Consider the following 19464-nt stretch of genomic DNA (forward strand, 5'->3'; position numbering starts at 1 on the left):
GGTTTCACATATATGAGAAATCATAGGATATTTAACCGTATGTATCTGATTTACTTCACTTAACATTATGGTCTCAAGTGCATCTATTTTTCTACAAATGACTCAAATTTATCCTTCTTTATAGTTGAGAAGTACTCCATATATCCAATTTATTTAAAACTTATAAAATGCAAAAGTCAATGGTCTCCATTATCACATTCCTGAATATGATTTCTCAAAAGAAAAACAAAAAGAAGTCCATCAGGCATCAGCTCCCCCTCCCCCAGCCAATCCTTGGAATGACTGTACTGAATCATTATATTGTGGGCTCAGGAATTATGCTCTCATGGATAAGTGGTTAGGATATGGTGTCAAGGAATACTTCTGCTCAAAAGTTAAAATCACAGCTATTTATCAATGTTGAAAACCATTACAATATAACCAAACTGGCTATTCATTTGTTCAATTATATACTCATTCAACAAAGATTAACTAATTTTATACTGTGCAAATGAGGAGTGTAGATTCTGAAGCATACTATATTGATAATTTTGTTCAGTCTGTTTTTTCACTTTAGAAATTCAATAGCAGGTACCAATGAAGAGATTTGAGGACAACATTAGCAACCTTATGATTTCCTTGGAAAGATTAAAGCTCTGGAAACAAATGGATTAACATTTATATCCTTAATGAACTTGTGACACCCCTTATTTCTTCATCTATAAATATGAAATAATGTCTCTTTCACAGAATCCCAGCAAGAATTAAATGGGATAATAGCTATGAACACAGTTAACCTGGCCATCAGCATAGAGAAGGTACTCTGGAAACATAATTTCTTTTATCACTTATATCTTCTTATGTGCTTCCTGGCCTGTTTTTAGAATAAATGCAGTTCAAGACTTGAAGAGAGTTGCTGAGCACATGAGCAGGAAACACAAGGTGGACCATAAACCTTGGTAACAAGCAGATAATAAGATGGAAAACTATAAAATAATACATAATTCTAACATTTCAATTAATCCAATCATTTCCTTCAGGATACACTGCAAAAAATAAGATGCAGAAAGCAAAGAAGCAGTCGTACCAGAGGAGTTTGTCTCTTTTATTCTTTTATTGTTGTTTTTGTTTTTTGGGAGGGTTTTTTTGGTACCAGGGATTGAACTCAGGACCTTGCGGTTGCCAGGCTGGCACCGGAACCACTGAGCTAAATCCCCGGCACTATTTTATTGTATTTTTATATGAAACGATATTAGTTCAACAATCCCTTGCATTCTTTCCCTCATTTGTCTACTTAGTCAATGCTCCCAAATTAGAGAATTAATAACTCACCTGACTGGATTGTTTGAGAGCAAGCAATCTGCAGATGTGGCTTATTGCACCCTCCCCTGCCCTTGAACTTTACCTTCCAGCTGAGAGAACATGTACTATTTCCTTTTCAGTCTATGATAAGACAGAACTTTATCCTTTGGTAAAGAGGCCCATTGCTCTGTAACAATTTCTGTAAACAGACTGATAAATCAAGTTTTGGCATTTGGTATTAACAGCCTCATTCCCTTCCCAAATCTAAGGCATATTTTCCTAACAAAATACGACCAGTAATTCAAGTTACAGTTTTCTTATTTTGATGTACTTCTTTGTCTTTTTTTAATAGGATCAGTATCTATATGGGAGAAGGTAATGATCATAAGAAGGACCTCTCAATTTACTGTAATGGTCACCAGAGAAAAGATCTGTTCTTTCTAAACTTTATCACAAATTATTATAGCCACAAGTGAAGATTGTTTATTATTGGATTTTTAAACAGTACACCAGGAAATGAGTTATTGATTGAGATAAGCCTGTGGACACATTCCCCTCAAAGAGGAAGGAATGAAAGTGTTGATATTTCTTGCAAGTTGAAAAGAATTTCTATTCCATATATATCCTTTAGTAAGAAAGTACTTAGCCAACTGGTAGAGACTTCAACATAGGGCACAAAGACATTTTTGAAAATTTTTAGTCATTTTCAATGCCAGGTAATTCTACTAACTATCACACATTCTTGTATCATTTCACTTAAGAGGACACAGTAGAGTCTTTGCAGAATGCGGGGTATCACCCAAAGCAGATTATGCAGATTATTTGGTAAAAGCTAATAAAAATATTGAACTTCAGAGGATTCTGCTTCAAAAACTTCAAATAATTAATGAATAGGATTAAAATCAGCCCTGACAGTTTCAATATTGGGTTTTGAATCCCTACATTCAGCATTTGGATCAGCAAAAAAATGAGCCATGTTAACATAGCCAGCAAAGCAGGCATTCACAAATATTTTATAGACAAGTAAGGGACCAACCATTAAGTATTTCTTTCAGTGCAAACTTGAAATATATTAATCATGAGGAAAATAATGCTCAATACTTGTTTGTTAAAGATGCTTTTCTGTTGGAGATGCATGCCACATGAGCACATGATATAGACATTCAAGTATTAGCTTAGGAAATGAGATAGAGCAGTATTCACTACATTGTATCAGTCATCCAAGAGCAATGATCTAGATTAAAAGCAACACTGGACTGCTATTCTTTGGAATCACAGTTGTTTAAAGTGAATTCCATAGTCGTAGTACAGGGTGTCTAGTTGCATCTTTATAAACATTTGTATAACTGAACATCATGATTTGAAGAAATTGAGTGTTGGAAAAAATACTCAGTGACTCAAATAGAATTTGGATTGTACAAGAGAAATCTTCCAAAAGTTGCAATATTAGGATGACTCTAAACCAGAGAGCTCCCATGAAAAATACAGGAGTAGTGGGTTTGGGTTTTCTATACAACTCTTCTATTATCAAAACAGAGGTGTAGGATGTAAAGAAACCTAAACATGTTATCTCACTAAAAAATTTGCTCTAATTTAAAATACTATAGGAATTATCTGTAAATATCTCTAAAATAAATAAATGCAGAGTTCGCTCCTCTTCTTTTAGTTATCTTTTCAAATGTCGTATCATGAGGGAAGCTTTAACTGACCACCCTGGCTAAAATATATTTCCGTTTATATTCAAAACACCATCTCCATCTTCTGTTTTGTAAGCCAAACCAGTTTCATCTCCAAACTAATTCTGACTACATAGTATACTATGTTCTTTTGTTTTATGTTTGTTTTCTGCCTATCCTCATTAGAATGTGATCTTCATTAAACTTGGTTTGATTCAATGCTTCATCTTCAGCATGTAGAACAATGCTGGTGTATGGTAGGTATACATGTTCAAAAAACATGTGATGAGAATATAGGGGAATGGAAAATTGCTGCTCCAATTGCAATTCCTAGCACTTTATCTCCAGGGAAAAACTGGGGATACAAACAAATGACATTATGTAGACTTCTCTGACCCCTGATCTTATTGACCACAAAAAAATTTTACCTGGACATTATTCTGTGGACATTAGACTCTCCTGACAGCGCTTGCCCACCATTATAAAATACTGATTGAGTGAATTTCCCATCAGTCCTGGAAGCAATATCTCCTGAACTGCCTACTTAAAAGTTACCCTTGAATGTGTCACTCTCCTTTCTTTGTGAAAGCTCTTGAGGAGCCTCGTGCTTGAGTGATTTATCAGTAGTCTCCACTTCATTATAGTGATTCAGGCATATCAGATAGTCAGTGTTATCCTCTATTCCTAGAAATCATAGAAGCAGAAACTACTAATGGTTTCATAGACTATAGGAGCCTAGCTGACAAAAATCTAACACATATCTGTGCATTTATAAGAGTAGCTTTGGTAGCAACCAGCTAGATCCTGAGGCTAGTAGCTGCATTCTTAGTCTGTTTTGAGTATTCTATTGAATAGGCTTCTCCTTAATTAACTAAAATTCTCCTACTGAAATATGACTTGTAGGGCCTGAATGAAATGATATCTTTTGTAAATTACTCGTGTATGTTTGCATTGAAAACATTTCCTTTCTTATAGTCACTAAATTTTATCTTTCATATCCTCAGATTATAAATGAAAAAATCTGATCATTTTGGCTCCCCACTCCCAAGAGATCTACTATCAAGTTCATTGATTTACAGGAGAGAATTCTTTTCCTCTCATTTGAATCTTCTCTCTGTCATGTCAGAGATGATACGTTTTATTATTCCTGTAAAAGTACTAGAAATCCTCTTGGATACCTGGTCCAAAAGGATATAATCACTTAATTTGACTTGTTTTAAAATAAGATTTTATTAAAACAAACAAACAAACATGTGATCACTTTGATTTATTCTACTTATGCCCCAGTGAAGTCAGTCACCCTTTTGAAAGGACAAAATTGGCCATAATATTATTTCATTCATTTGCCCTTTTCTCATTTTTCTGGATTAACTATAGATACAAGGGCTATATCTTTAGAAATCATCATACAGATGTATATTGTGAAAGCCAGAGATAAAGGATGGCAGGGATGGCTCGATCCTGATGGCACTCCAAAGCATATGCTTTATTTTGACTATCCCAGGCTTTCTTTGTACAGTCGTAAAATAAATACCTGTAAGTTAAACTACTGTTACCTGGATTTCATTTATGCTCTTCTTTTCTTGCTACTGGAAACACATATTCCCTGGCCAATAACTTTTTCTGTGTATCTTGAGGTCAGAAAAAATAGTAACTAGCCAAAATTACTAGTTTAGGACTGTAACAATAATGGATACTGGGATAATGTTGAAAATTCAGAATAAGAAAGAAGTTTAACTCTGTGTCACCTCTTTAATAACCAATATAATGGGTACAAAATAAACAATGAAAGTATTTACTAACGCTGTTTTTTGTTACTTTCAACAAACTATTTTGTAATATCGTGACATTTAAGGATACAGGAGGATTTAAAGGTCTGGTAGCAAGTTTGAATTTAATACATAAATAACATTTATTAAGTAATTAACATCAACTGACTTCTTTCTACAATCTTGGAATGACATCAGATTAGTTGGGCATTTAAAAAAATTCACAGTAATTCTATAACCCAAGTACAGTATTACTATGAGAGTTTCAGAGATATTTAAATAACTTAGCCAAGGTGACACATCCAGGTGTTACCAGCATCAAGATTCAAGGCCTATTTTCTTAATTATTATGAGTTACTAAAATATTACAAATCTTCTTTCCTTAAAAAACATATCCTTTGATCCTGAAAACCCATTTCTGGCAAAACAGCAATTATACAGAAAATTTTAGTTTGTGCTAATGGTTTCTTACTATTAATCAATTACCACTTCCTGGATAATCTGTTATTAAATTTCTTTTAGTTGACACATCAATTGGAGTTCCCATGTGCACACATTGGAAGGGGCTTGCCAATAAAACAATTCACATGGAGACTTTCATATTAGCTTCAGGTTGCTATTGGAAATCTTGATTATTTGTCGCATTTTTATTTTAAAATCCTGGGGTCTTTAAAATGTGACACCACAACCTGCATAGTAGGATACTGATAAGAAAGAGGATGTAGGAGGCTATTCAGTAGATATTTAATGGCAAAAAAAATAGTACAAGTTTTATATACCCTGCAGACTGCATGTTTATATGATAATAAATAACAGTTACAACTAGGACAAAGGAAAAAAGTGCCATGAAATCCAATACCTCAGTGAGAAATCTTCTAATACAGGTGGTCAAGATTGTTCCATTTCATTGTCAAAGGGAGTTTATTTTTCTTCTGGGTAGCTAAATTACAGTCACTTACTGCTGAAAATTTTCCAGTAGGCAGATGTGAAACTGAAGTTCTAGGTTTTCAGTTCCAACTTCATGAAAGAAAAGAATTCCTTTCACTGACAGTACAATTGATGGTGTAAAATCTATGAGTAACTCTGAATGTAAGTGACTTTAAATATTCCTATTGGAATCCTCTTACTGCAAAGACCAAAAATTCTGGTTAGAATAAATAATCATTTTAAAAGCTCTTTAATATTTCCCCTCTGATAGTTTCTTGACTATGTGAGATGTCAGTGATTAGCATGTGCACACGAGAAAGAGATGGAGACAGATATTCCCTATGTACCAGAATTCCAGGACACAGAGGAAAAGTATTCATAGTGGCCCCACAGTACTTATGAATTCATGCCAAATTTCTTTATTGTTCCTATTCAACACCTTAAATATACATATACTATATGTATATATTCTGAGAAGATTTGAAGTAATAGAAATAACATGTATTTGTTATTTTTAGCAACTTATGAAATTCAGGATTTTGCTAATAGAATAGAAAAAATATTCCAATACAATTTTTTTCTCTGAATCAATTTTATACACATTTTCTTGTCAATAGGTGCTGCTTTTCATTCAAATTCAAGTATATATTGCAAACAACAGACATATCTAACTGTGTGTGTATATATATATATATTTTTTTGTTGTTGTTGTTGTTGTTGTTGTTTTGTTTTGTTTTGTTTTTTGTACCGGGCAGGGATCGAACTCCAGTCCTTGAGCTTACGCAGCAGGTGGCGAAACCACTGAGCTAAATCCCCAGTCCATAACAGCTATATTTTATCATTTATTTTCTGGGTACAGGAAATTGCTATTTGGGTTACTACTGATTCTTTATCAAGTAACCTTTAAACCAAGACATGTATGTAATTTCCTTATTAATTAAAAATATCAACTTCATCAATCTTAGTTCATGACCAAATCCAAAGCTTCCAGGCATAATCCTGATGAAGAATATAATACACAGCGGAAAGAATTCAAATTCTAATTATATATTGCTTTGAGTAGCAATTAAAGTGTCATAAAGGACAATCAGTCCACCAAAGTAATCTATAAGGGAAATAACTTGAAACACTAGGTTAGCAGATAGGGCTCTGTCAGCTTGCTAGATGACAACTGTAGATGATGAGAACCATGTATCCTACCTCTAGAAGTCTGAGCTTGAAATCGGAAAATGGTATCAGAAATTATTAGTAACCATGACAAAATTCAGAGGACTGAATGTGCGATTACTCCATTGCTAAAATACTCAGCTCTATGGGGATAGCTAAGATCAACTGAACATATGAATTTCACATAAACGCAGTGCATTAGGATTTCAACAATCTGGACAATCTCGAGATTAAAACATTTACTAAAATTAACTGGAAAAAATATTTTGAAATTTTCGTTGTGTGTGAACAAACCCAAAATGATTACTATGTTAATGTACATATCTGTCAAATATCCAGATATTATATATTATTTTAGATTTTTATTTAGAAATTACTATAGATTTATAGGAAGTTGCAAAAATAGTACAGAGAGATACTAGGTACTTTGCACCCAAATGTTACATCACACTAAGTAAAGAATCACACTGAAACCAGCAAGTTGACATTACTACACTACGTATGTAATTTCTATATTATTTTATCATATATGTAAATTCTTATAACTCCAATTAGCATAGAAACTTTTATAAACTATTTTATTTTTTAGATATAAAATGTATTATACTTTCAGATAGACATTTCCAGATAAGTTCTACACACCAATAAAGTAAGTATTGAAAAATTTTAATATCCAGCAAATTATTATCTAGGAAATATTCACCTAATCTATGTGGGCCAAGGTGGAGTTCTAGCAAAACAAAGCATGCTTTAATAAACTTATTTCCCTGCACAGGTCAGACAACTCCATCATTCAACAATCAATTCTCTCCAACATAAAAATAAGAATAATGTTTAGCATAGTTAATCAAAGACAAATTGCCCACAACTGTAATACTCCAACACTGTATTTACCGATGAAAGTCCTACATACATACAAACTTATCTCCTCTCTCTCCTTGTATTTTTAAACCATCCTTAAATAAGTGATGCGATTACCATAACAAGTAAATACAAATATATGCACATTAATAAAAATACACAAATACCATGAAATAAATCAGCCAAATTATTCTAAGGCAATTCAGTTGTAGAGTTTATTTTTCCTAAAAAAATAAATATAACATGAATTGTTACATGCTCACTCTACTTTAGAGTCAGCTCACAGGAAATGAGAAATACACACACACACACACACACACACACACACACACACACACACACACGAGTCTTACCTTGGCCATCTGTGCCTGCACGCCATTTGCTTTGAGAGATGCTACTGCTTTCTGTGCAGCTGCGGGACTGTCAAAATCTACAAAACCATAACCTGTGGAAATACAGAACCCCTCATTAGTGCGCACATGCAGCTCGCCTCCATCACACTGATGAATGCAGGTTTGTAGTCAGACTCGCATTCATCTCTTCTGAAAAGAACCTGATTGAAGATAAAGGTTCTCAAATCAGTAGTCCTTAACCTTTTGGAAGATACCTTTAGATATAAATGTAAGTCATTTTCTACAGAGTGATTTGGAGGGTAGACACAAGTCTATCTCTAATATTAATTTTCCAAACCCAAATTAATAAGAGCTATGATAAGAATATGGTCATCAACAGCAACTGCAGTAATATCTGCCACACCATCGGCACTCAGAAATATAGATTGACTGCACAGATAAATAAAAGTTGTGAGTGAGATGGGTCTAAACAAAAATCTACTTGATTACTGAACCAATGCTTTTTTTTCCTGTACCAAGGATTAAACCCAGGGCCCTAGCACTGAGTTATAGCCTCAGCCCCTTTTTATTTATTTATTTTTAAATTTTGAGATAGGGTCTTGCTAAATCACTATGTTGTCCAAGCTGGGCTTGAATTTGCAATCCTCCTGCCTCAGCCTCCCATGGTGCTGGGATTATAGGCGTGCACTATCATGCTTATAGTGATATAGCTATCATGCTTCTTCATTATTGGACCTTGACTCTTTCTATAATAACATTTTAATAACTAACATGTGACAAAGTATGATTAAATATGATTAAATATGATTAAATACATAAATATTCAAGCTTTAAAAAATAAAAAAAAGATCTTGCTTATTTGATACTGGAATACCATCTGAGGGGCATAGGAAATGTTTTTATCGTTGTGTTTGTGTGCTTGTGTGAGTGTGTATGCATGATGAGGCCAAAGGTAGTAAGGCAGAGTCAATGAGAAGGGAAGTTTGCATGCCCTTAAGCTAGCTGATGTTCAGCCAGGGCTTAGCCTGACAGTTCAGTCAGCTGCCAAGAATCCTTAAAAATGTAAATCCGCAAGAATGAATATGAAGGCAGCTTTCTCCTCAAAAGCCTGATATATGTGTCCTACACATTTTCCCATCATTAGGCAGGGTTTTGCTCTGTACTTTCATACTTGTCTCATTTAGAAGTTTTGGGGTGTCCCGCAGAAGCATACCTACTAACCTTGCACTGTGACCCCCTATCCCAATAAACAAAGAAGACTGCAAAGAAATTCAATTACCCAGTTGTTTCTTTTAATTAACTTTTTAATTTTCTCCCCTCGAATCCTGTCTTCTTTTTCTCCCTCCCAGCATGTTATCCTAAAATGAACTTGTTACACAGCGGTGTACCATAAAATGCTCTTGAAAAGCTGGGCCAGAGAAGCTGTGAAGTTTGTATTTCTAATCCAAAAGGAAGTCTGCTCTGTAAGTACTGCTAATTCTTCTCTTTCTACAAAATCCAAACTATGTGAGTAATACAAATATTACCACCCACTAAGATGAATGAGGAAAAATAAAAGGAGAAGGAAAAAGTAGCAAAAGTCAGCAATCGTAGTAAGGTGGAAAGGAAAAAAAATAAAATTTAGACATTATCTTCCATATGCCAGCAGCTGTGCTGAGTGGCGGGCCGGTTCACTGACATGTAGTGAAGTCATGAGAGCTTAATGCAGTATTGGTCTCATGACCATTACATACAAGAAGACATTGAGGCACTGGAGAGTTGGCATGGGCCAAAGATCACGATCCACTTAATTGGCAGATCCACTATTTGAAACCAAGCCTACTCAGGGCCTTTCAAACACACCATACTATGAACTGTTTCATAATCCCACTTTGTAAACTACTCTAGTAACCTCTAAAGCCTACCCAGGAGAGGACCCAATTCTTGAAAATTACTTGGAATTAAAAACAGGACCCGAACTAAAACAATTCAAGGAAGGATCCAATCTAGCTCACTGACTCCATACATTTGTTAAGGGGGTGGCTACATTTACCATAGAACTCTTCAAATGATTTTTGGATGGGAACCACCTTTCACCTCACACTTTGGTCAATCTCTCTCATTTATTTATAGGTTCATTCAATAATGACATCTTTAGCCAGTATTAAAATAATATATCAGGTACTGTACATAGCACAGTTTATTGAGTGTTTAAAAAAATACTCTCAGTTCCTGCCCTTGTGCAACTTATAGCTGTGTTGGGAGAAGTAGCAAAAAATTATACAAATAAATCTATGGTTAAATACGGCACGTGTTCTTGGAAAGAAAGTGAAAGCATGTAACATAGAATCTAACTATTGATTATTAAGAGTTTTAAGGAAGCAGTGGCAAAAAATGATCTGCATTTTTAAAATAACACCTCAGCTGAAGATTGAATTGTTGAGGGCAGCAAGAGTGGAGTGAGAGAAATGACTTAGAGGCTATTGAAACAATTCAGAGGAATGGTAGCTGGCAATAAAATTGATTGGGTGAGATACATGATTTCAGTTATATTTTGGAGGTGGAATTAATAGGACTTGGTGACAGGCTGATTAGGCTGAGAGTAGGGGCAGTAAAGATAACAACTGGTCATCTACTTTTTGTTGTTTTTTGTTTGTTTGTTTTGTTTTGTTTTGTTGCTATAAGCCACTGGCTGAGTGGAGATGCAATTTACAGAAACAGGGAGAATAGAGGAGGACCCAGTAGGAGAGCAGGAAAATTAAAATATTGTTTTGAGACATGTTGAGTCAGAAAAGCTTTAGAGACATCTAAGTAGAAATGTCAAGTAGGAGCTAGATATATTAGGTTGGTACTCAGAAAAGGGGATGCAATTTAAAATACAAATTAGATGAACAATAACATAAAATATTATTTACAGAGACAGCAACAGACAAAACTTCCTAGTGTATTATAAAAAAGGCCAAGATTTGGAATTTGAGCAACTTTAGTATTTAGCTGTCAGATGAAAAAGTGAATTAGCAAAGAAGGTAGAAGAAAAATCAGAGAGAGGGAGAGGGAGAGGGAGGGAGAGGGAGGGGGGGAAGGGGGGAGAGAGAGAGATAATAGCACATCTCAAAGCCAAGGTGAGAAATTCTTCCAAGTAGGAAGAAAATTCCCATGTCAGATGCAACAGAGAGCATGGGCAGGGGAGAGCATGGGAGCTGGTGCCCATCCTGTTGAGGAAGAGATGCCTTTATCAAGGTCTTCTTCAGGAAAGCAGTGGGGACTGAAGGCACCTGAGAGGAAGAAGAGTAAGAGAAAGATGAGGCCATAGAGAGGGTTTTCAGGCCTCTTCCAGTTATTTTGACTGGGAAGAAGAATTAAGGATAGATTTAGCTAGCAGGGAATATGAAGTCTATGGAGGTTTTTGCATTGCTTTAAAATGTGTGTGTGTGGTGGGAGGTCTGTGTGTATCTCTTTATTCCCTACCTCATTCCAGTGTGGAGCTGGAGTAGAGGTCTACTGAGAACTGAGAACTCATTTAAGTCATTCAGCAAATACTTATTGACTATATTCTATAGGACAGATAACATTCTTTGCAAGTTTTTAGTCTTTGCATTTTCAAATGTTGGTAGGAAAGATAAAGCTGATAATAAAAGATTAAAGCTACAGAAAGGCATAAAATATTATTCTCTAGAAGGCAGGCAGGTAGGAGGATATAGGACATATATGACAATGCTGCTCCTTCGCTTATAGTAACTGAAAAAAAAAAATCAAAAGTGCCCTTGGTTACCAGGTGTTATTTCTTTGTACAACCCAGTTAGTAGGACTGTACTTAACTCATAGCCTGTGCTTGATAAATATTTGTCAAAATAAATTGAAAACATGTTTAAGAGATGTTAACCTACCTTGTGGACTGCCATGGTGATTAAATGACCAAATGTCTACTAATACTTTTCAACTAGAAAGGACAACACAAACGTTACATGGTCTTGACTCTGGGTCAGCCACACTTGCCCAGCAAAGCACCCCTATACTGCACACCTGGCCTCTGGCACTTTGCATTAGTAAGGCTTCTTCTCGCTGGCTTCCTCCCTTTCTTTCCACTCCCACACATTACACAGGATATTACAAAATCAAGAAGCAGATCTCCAGGGATGGACTCTTATCCAAACAAGACATTTCCGGGAGGCCTTGGAACACCCTGAGCTTTCTCTGACTCAGGCAACTTATGGCTGAACTTTGAGAAAAGAGTTTCTGAAAGAGTTATAATGTCAGCAAGGAGAGAACAGCCCCTTGGTACAAAACATCTGCATTGATGGCACCGAGCCAAAAGAGGAGCAACGACTCCGTGAACAAAATTATAAAGGACAAGCTACCACATCTGAAGTATTTCACCAAGTTATATGACTTTCATATACATTTATTTTTCACTCGTTAAAATCAAAGTTCAGAGGTAAAAATGTCTCAGGCAACCTGGAATTACACTCCCATTCTGGAAATAAACATTGTGTTCCTGAGTTTTGCCTGACAGCAGACACTACATCACCATCAGAAGAAAACACAATGAAATACGAGGCTGACTCTAAAGAATAATGATGCGTTTACTAAGGAATAAAGCAGCTTCAATTTGGTTTCAATTTGCTTTCCTTAATGACAAATAATCAAGTCTGAGAACAAGAACCTCTGATTCTACATCTGCTGAGGGAAGGAGAGGGGGATTATTTCAGGCCCAACTAATAATGCTTTATCGTAACTGCTAAAATCCCAGCAAACCCCCATCAGAAACTGGCCCAAGTGGCTGTAAGCCCACAGATCTCACTCCCAATTATGTAATTAAGCTTGCTGGGCAGCAAGTTCAAATGAATTAAAACTGAATGTCACTGTTTTCTCCACACATCCCTGCCCTTGTTTTTCTTCCTTGTCAGGGGGAGGAGGCCAGCAGTCCTGCAATTAGTAGGAAGTAGAGCAGTGAGAAGGAACAAGCTCTGTGATAATTAGGTCATTCTCCAAAAGCACTCATTCCATTGACAGATCCAATCAGTGCTTTCCTGAAAAGCTTTAAACCTGAGTGCTAGTTTAACATTTTGCTATTTTTACTGCAGTACCAATCATGTGACTCTATAGAAAAAATACACTTACACATACACGTAACAATTGAATTTTACAAGCAGTAGTATTGCCAGAGGGTTCAGGTTTTGTTTCCATTAATGCAGTTGCAGGTAACATATTCTGAGATCTCTGCCATTTGACTGAACCACTGTGACAATCCTTTGGAATTTCATTAAAAGTCTTCTCATTTTCAACAGCTTATTTATGTGTCTGTGTTGCTACTGGCTCTTTAAATTCTCTTCATAGTGCTTATTTATTTACCAACTTTGGGATTTGTGTGTGTGTGTGTGTGTGTGTGTGTGTGTACATGTGAAAGGAAAGGGAAGATAAAACCAGAGCTCCTGCTTCCGATTTGCAATGGCATCTATAGCCTGGCAAAGGAGACTTACTCTCAAAGTGTAACTGCACACTAAATTTCACAACATTTGTATTGCTCTCCCTCTTCAGAATGACTGTCATAAAGGCCTACTTGAAGCACAGATGGTGTGGTGTAACACCCAACTTCTTTCAAAGGAAATCCAGCTGTGAGTCAAATGTGATTTCTAAACTGAGTAAGAGAACACTTTGGCTAAGAATTATACAGTCAGCTGAAATTCTCCTCAAAGCTCACAGTTGAAGACGTTTAAGAATCACCTTTCCATAAATTCCTCCACTTTCTATTTAGATACCACAGCATTCCATGTACATCTGAGCTCAGGCTGGGCAGACAGAGTTGCAGGGAGGGAGGGGCGACTTGAACAGAGAATGATGTGCAGGCAGCTGCAAGTCTGGTGGCACCTGGGCCCCTCCTTGGCTTTCTATTTCTGTCAAATTTCTCTTGCATCTTTAAAAATCTAGTTTTCTACTTTATATGAGGAAAGAAGGTAATCAAAGAACCACACTGATGATTTCCTTGCTATTTTTCACTTACAAAATTAAAAAGAGAACATAGTTATTTCTTCGATATCATCCTTTTCATCCATCTCCTGTGACCATTGAGGGTAAGCCAGGATACAGCTTAGGAACCAACAGAGTAGCCAGACAGCCTACCTTAGATTTATGAAAATATAAAGGCAAAGGAAAATCCTACTAGAAAGCAAAACCCAGAAAGGACATTGTTTACTTTAAGAAAAAAGGCCTCTAAGCCATTTTACACTGAAATGCTTTGAAACATCTTCCAAACAGGGCTTCAGTGATTTTGTAAAGTAAAGAAAAAGCACATGTACTATCTGTACAAAGAGCTGCAACCTCAAACACCTACCAGAGCTGGCAAATCAGATGGGTAATGATGTCCATGTACTGACTGTTTGTAGAAAGAGCTGCAACCTCAAACACCCACCAAATGCAGGCAAATTAGATGAGTAACAATGTCCATTGTACACTGTATAGTAAGTAAGTTGCCTCATTATATTGCCTGGATGCTGTAGCTTAATTGTCTAAACATTCTGATATTCTAATGCCAGAAGCATTAAAATAAGATATCAGCTATTGGAGTAGGATTTTCCTGCTATTTGAGATACTTTTGAACCATGATATGACTTTTTGAACATTATTATTATTATTATTAAATTGATTATGCATCTACTATGCTCAAGGAAAGTGGTGTGTTAAACGCTGTAAGGAAAGCAAAGACAGCTCTGACATGACTCTTCTTGTCAAAGAATGTATGGTCTTCAGGGTTGAAAAAGAAACACAGTGGCGAGGCCTTTTGCATGTATGCAAAATGGCATATAAATCAAAAGTATCTTCACTGAACTTATCCAATTACTTTCACATAATACAGTATGCAAGTTTTTTGGTGTAGAGTTTCATTCAACAGAGCTGAATAACTAAGCTAGGTTAACTTGCGTAAGTGCCATAAAGCTAAATTATTCAGGTTCTAAATTTATGTACATATTTCTAGCTTCGTGTCTCCAAGTTTATGTGAACAGTTGAAATCAGTAAGTTAAACACAAAGTATAGAGAGGACTCCCTACCACGTGAAAGGTGGAAAGTGCTAGTATTCTGAAGCCCCAACTATTTTTTCCAGGTGGGACAAACTCAATACATATTGCATAAAAATGGCAACAGTAAGGGCTGGGGGAAAGAAACAGGTCCTAAATGGCATTTCCTGGCAGAAAAAAAAATCACAAAGACAGACAAATTTAGAGAACAAAGTATTTAGTAGTATCCCACTTGTAAATGGGACACTTTCTCATTCCATTTGCATTGCACAAATACATCAAGTCTTATTAAGCTAAACTCAAATTCAAGCCCCAAAACTTGCTTCCTTCCTCACTGTGTTCAATTGATTTGTAAAGGAGAGAAATTGCTTCTTTATACTGAATAAAGTAAAAGTTAGGCTTTGGATCATTATTAATGGGCTTAGTGGTATCACTATGTGTTATGGTTTGGGCCTAGATGTCCTGTCAAAGCATCAGGCGGTCATAGGAGCCTTTTTCAGTGGCAGCTGAATTTGGAATGTGTGATGCTGGGATTAAGGGCATGTGATTACTGAACTAGTACACTGATTGTTTTGGCATGGCACTAATCTAGTAGTCTGGATGAGATAAAAGGGGCAGAAAGATGCTATTAAGGTTCCCTGTTGCTTTTCCTACCTTGTAGGCACCATAAACTGTTTCTCCTCTGCAACGTCCCTCTGCCATCTGGAGCCAGCCAATTATGGATTGAAACCTCTACAAGCTGTGAGCTAAGTAAACCCTTTCCCCCTTAATTTTGGGGGTCAGATATTTTGTCTCAGCAATGAGAGAAAAGTAATTAACACTATGCTTTATCGAGATTAAAGAAACTCATTGATTTGCCACAGCCTTGTCTGGACAAACATTATTTTATTATATATTGTAGAGACTAAAGGAGCAGTCTATTTGGTTGAAAATGGCAAGATTAACCTCCTTGAAGCATAAGGCAAAGCTTTCCTTTGGTATCAGACAATGTTCAACAATACAAATAAAACATGTGCCTGTGGGAACTGTTGGTCCTGTGTGTTTCTTCCACCAGAATAGCAAGTCCACGTTGGCAATGATGACCGGAAGCATCAGCCCAAGGAGCTGATAAAACAATTCCTTTGAGTTTGTAACTAGGATGAAGCAAGTTATAATGAACACTTCAATTATAGCTTTCCAATCCCCATCTCACAGTCAGGTAGGCAGACTAAATTCCCGATGATGAATGCATCATAATGTATACCTAAAATGTACCAATATACTTAATGAATAAAAATAATAAATAAAATCATTAAGAAAGATTTAATTCTTGTTTGCGCCATCCATCTCTCCCTCTCTTTCCTGTAGCCTTACAGAAAGATAGAACTATAGACTATTCTCCAAAGCAAGGAATGGGGATAATGGCCTCAGTATGTAATCATCAACCGGATAGTAGCCTTCCTCCTTTCACAGGGACTTTAATCCATATTCACACTCAGTGGTCCCAACAATTGGCATGAGAAGTATGTCTTTATTCCCCTTTTAAGAGAAACATCCCCTTTCCCTACACCCATCATTTTCAGAGTCTAGACATTTGTAGTAAAACTGAAAAATTGCTCTGAAGGATATACTAAGTAGCTCAGTAAAGAATGGAAGAGCAAGTGAATTCCACATATAGGGAAATCCTTCCAAAAAAACATGCATTACATCTAAGCCTCTGTTTTACTTACACCTTACATTCTAGAAATTCACTCCAAGTTGTCACTCCTTCAATTTTTCCACCAAGCTCTCTTTGAATACATTATTCCTGGAGACAGTTTCCATCCATGAATTTCCTGCCTCCAAATCTTTGACAAAACTCACTTTCAAATCCTTTGGAAGATTCTATTTAACTACATTTATGCATTTCCTAATGTATGCTCATATTTTATTGAATATACTCCACTCTTCAGTTACATTTTTATAGCCCTTATTTTAAGTGTTTTTAATAAATATCCACAAGCACTGTCCCTATCACTGTGAGGCATAGTGGCTTTTACATCTCTTTTGACCCTACAATTACTTTTCTTCAACCACCTAACATACGAAATACAATTCTAAATATTTATTAAAATTTATGTGGACTTGGTTTAAAAAAACAATTCAAAGTAGGGCTGGGGATTTAGCTCAGTGGTTCTGCTGCCTGCCTCGCAAGCATAAGGTCCCAAGATCAATCCCTGGTACCAAAAAAGAAAAAAAAAAAGAATTCAAAGAAAATAGTACTGAGTGAAATATAAGTTTACTTCCTCCAAGCCCTTAGTGCATTATTCTACCTTCTTAAGAACTGTCCTATGATTCCTTCCAATAGGACCACTTGAAAAAGCAACTCTTATGTTCTTACTATTCTATAAATTATAAATTCTCAGGGATTTATTTAGTAATAAAACATAACTCTTGTTATAAAAAATCATAAAATAAAAAATATTTTTATAAATTGCTTTCTACTATTTTCCATAAAAAGTAAATTATAATTATTTCTCCTAATCTTAAAAGATACATAATTTTGTTATAGAAATTTTAGCCAATACAGAGAAAAAGTAGCTGATGCTACAATCTAAAATAAATTAAGTTTTATTATTTTATTTTTAAACCAAAATGCTATATTATGCACACAGTTTTAACATCTGATTCTAATTTGAATGGCACATACAATAAATATGACTTTTTAGATTCTTGTCAATCTAATATTTTCAGTTTACCAACTGCCAAGATTTTTGAGTTCTAGAGTATGCCTCCCACAAATGTGTCTTAAGTTGCAAAGCTGATTTCATCCTAAATTTGGAAGGATTTTTTAAATTAATAAATAGAAATAGACAATATATATCTTCAAAGCCTCCTAAACTTCAGAAAATGATTTTTCATGAGTTTTTTAATTATTAAAAATGTTTCAGAAAAAGACTCTTATAAACCAAAGATAACAGAAACTAAATAACCAAAATCAAATACCCACTTCCTGAAATACAGAGTATGGGAAGTTCATTTTCCCTCTCACTGAATTAAGTTGGATCCATCTTAAAGATTTTGGAAAAATATCAAGACCTCGTGAGAAAACAAATTTAAGACCTGTGATTCAAGAAGTATACTAAGAATTTGGAGAGACATGCTATTATGTCATGATTACATATTAATTTATAAGTTGAAAGTAACTTTTTCAACAATCAAAAACATGTTTCCCACCAAGGAAATTCACTACCATTAGTAAACTGGTGTCCTTGGTGATGGTAAGGATTCCTTGGTATCTCTTTAAGTAGTGGTGACTTAGAGCTGAGATGTGCGCGCTTCTAGGTAGCATCCTCCTTGTATAAAAGGATGGTATTTCCGGATCTTGAGACATGTTGGTTGAGATGCAGTTTAGGGAATTTTTCAGTTTAGGGTGTGAACATAATAGTTCTAGTAAGAATCAGGGCCGGAATAACCACTAAAATTATTCTGCCAGCAGGGACCACACAGGCCACACCTACAGATTTTGTACTTTTTTTACTGTGTCTCAGTTATTTTGCTGCTGTAGCTGTGCAAATCTGGAGCTTGTTAGAAATGAAGAATTTCAGGCTCACTCTAGATTTACTGAATTAATTAGGTTTTATATTTTGACAAGATCCCAAGGTAAGCCTTAGGAACATGGAGATGATGGAGATGCCCTGGACTATACCATGCCACACATCTTGTAAGTGTCCACAGAACTGAAGGGTGAGTGGAGATCTTGAAGTCATCTCATCCAACCCCTTATCTGATTTTCAAATCTCTTTGTAGACTCTTTGCCAAAAACTCATCCTTGCTGTACCTAGACAGTTTCTAATGCTGGAAAACACACAGTCTCCTAAGGCAGCCCACAATAGAAAAGGGTATTGGATAGAAAACTGTTTGGTATGGTGGAAGGGCAAAGAGGTTGCCCTCCTACAATCTGGGTTCAAAGCCTAGCTCTGCTATTTGCAAACAATGTGCCCTTACCCACAGGACCTTCATCCATAAATAAGGGCAAAGAAAATACTACCAGCTTACATATTGGCCCTAGGCACTGTATGAATTTAAGTACATTTAATGTATCTGATCTAATACCTAAGGCATTGACTCTCTCCAAATTCCTCATCCTCTTCTCAAAATACACTGAAATCAAGGACCCTAATTAATCTACTTATTTTGAAAACATGCTAAGGAGACAAAAAGGAGAAGTGAATCCCTTCTCCACATGTCTTTATATTTTTAAATTATATATTTAAATACAGCACTCCTTCTTCTGGAAAATGAATTTGGAAAATGAATATTTAAAATTGCATGATCAGGGTATTTTTATATAATAGCCTACTTCAGAAGAAGCACATGCTTTCTTTTTCCCCTTTATGTTTGTCCATCAGAGATATACCTAATTCTGTTTAGTTACAAAGTTCAAATTGGCCCTACATTAATACATTCCTTAGAAAAA

At 35.7% G+C, this 19464-nt stretch overlaps 1 protein-coding gene across 14 annotated transcripts in view; it reads right to left on the reverse strand.

Annotated features, from left to right (window-relative positions):
* Rbms3 (RNA binding motif single stranded interacting protein 3) overlaps positions 1-19464 on the reverse strand; it is a 1369918-nt gene that overhangs the window by 430607 nt on the left and 919847 nt on the right. For all 14 annotated transcript variants that reach the window (XM_013077038.3, XM_013077039.3, XM_021238654.2 and 11 more), the window contains one exon: positions 8035-8126. In XM_013077038.3, the coding sequence (XP_012932492.2) occupies positions 8035-8126 (92 nt within the window). The remainder of the gene's footprint in view (positions 1-8034; positions 8127-19464) is intronic.

Source organism: Heterocephalus glaber, unplaced genomic scaffold (assembly GCF_053883595.1).
Source record: "Heterocephalus glaber isolate CG9 unplaced genomic scaffold, H.glaber_assembly_v1.0 deba00001472, whole genome shotgun sequence".
NCBI lineage: Eukaryota > Metazoa > Chordata > Mammalia > Rodentia > Bathyergidae > Heterocephalus > Heterocephalus glaber.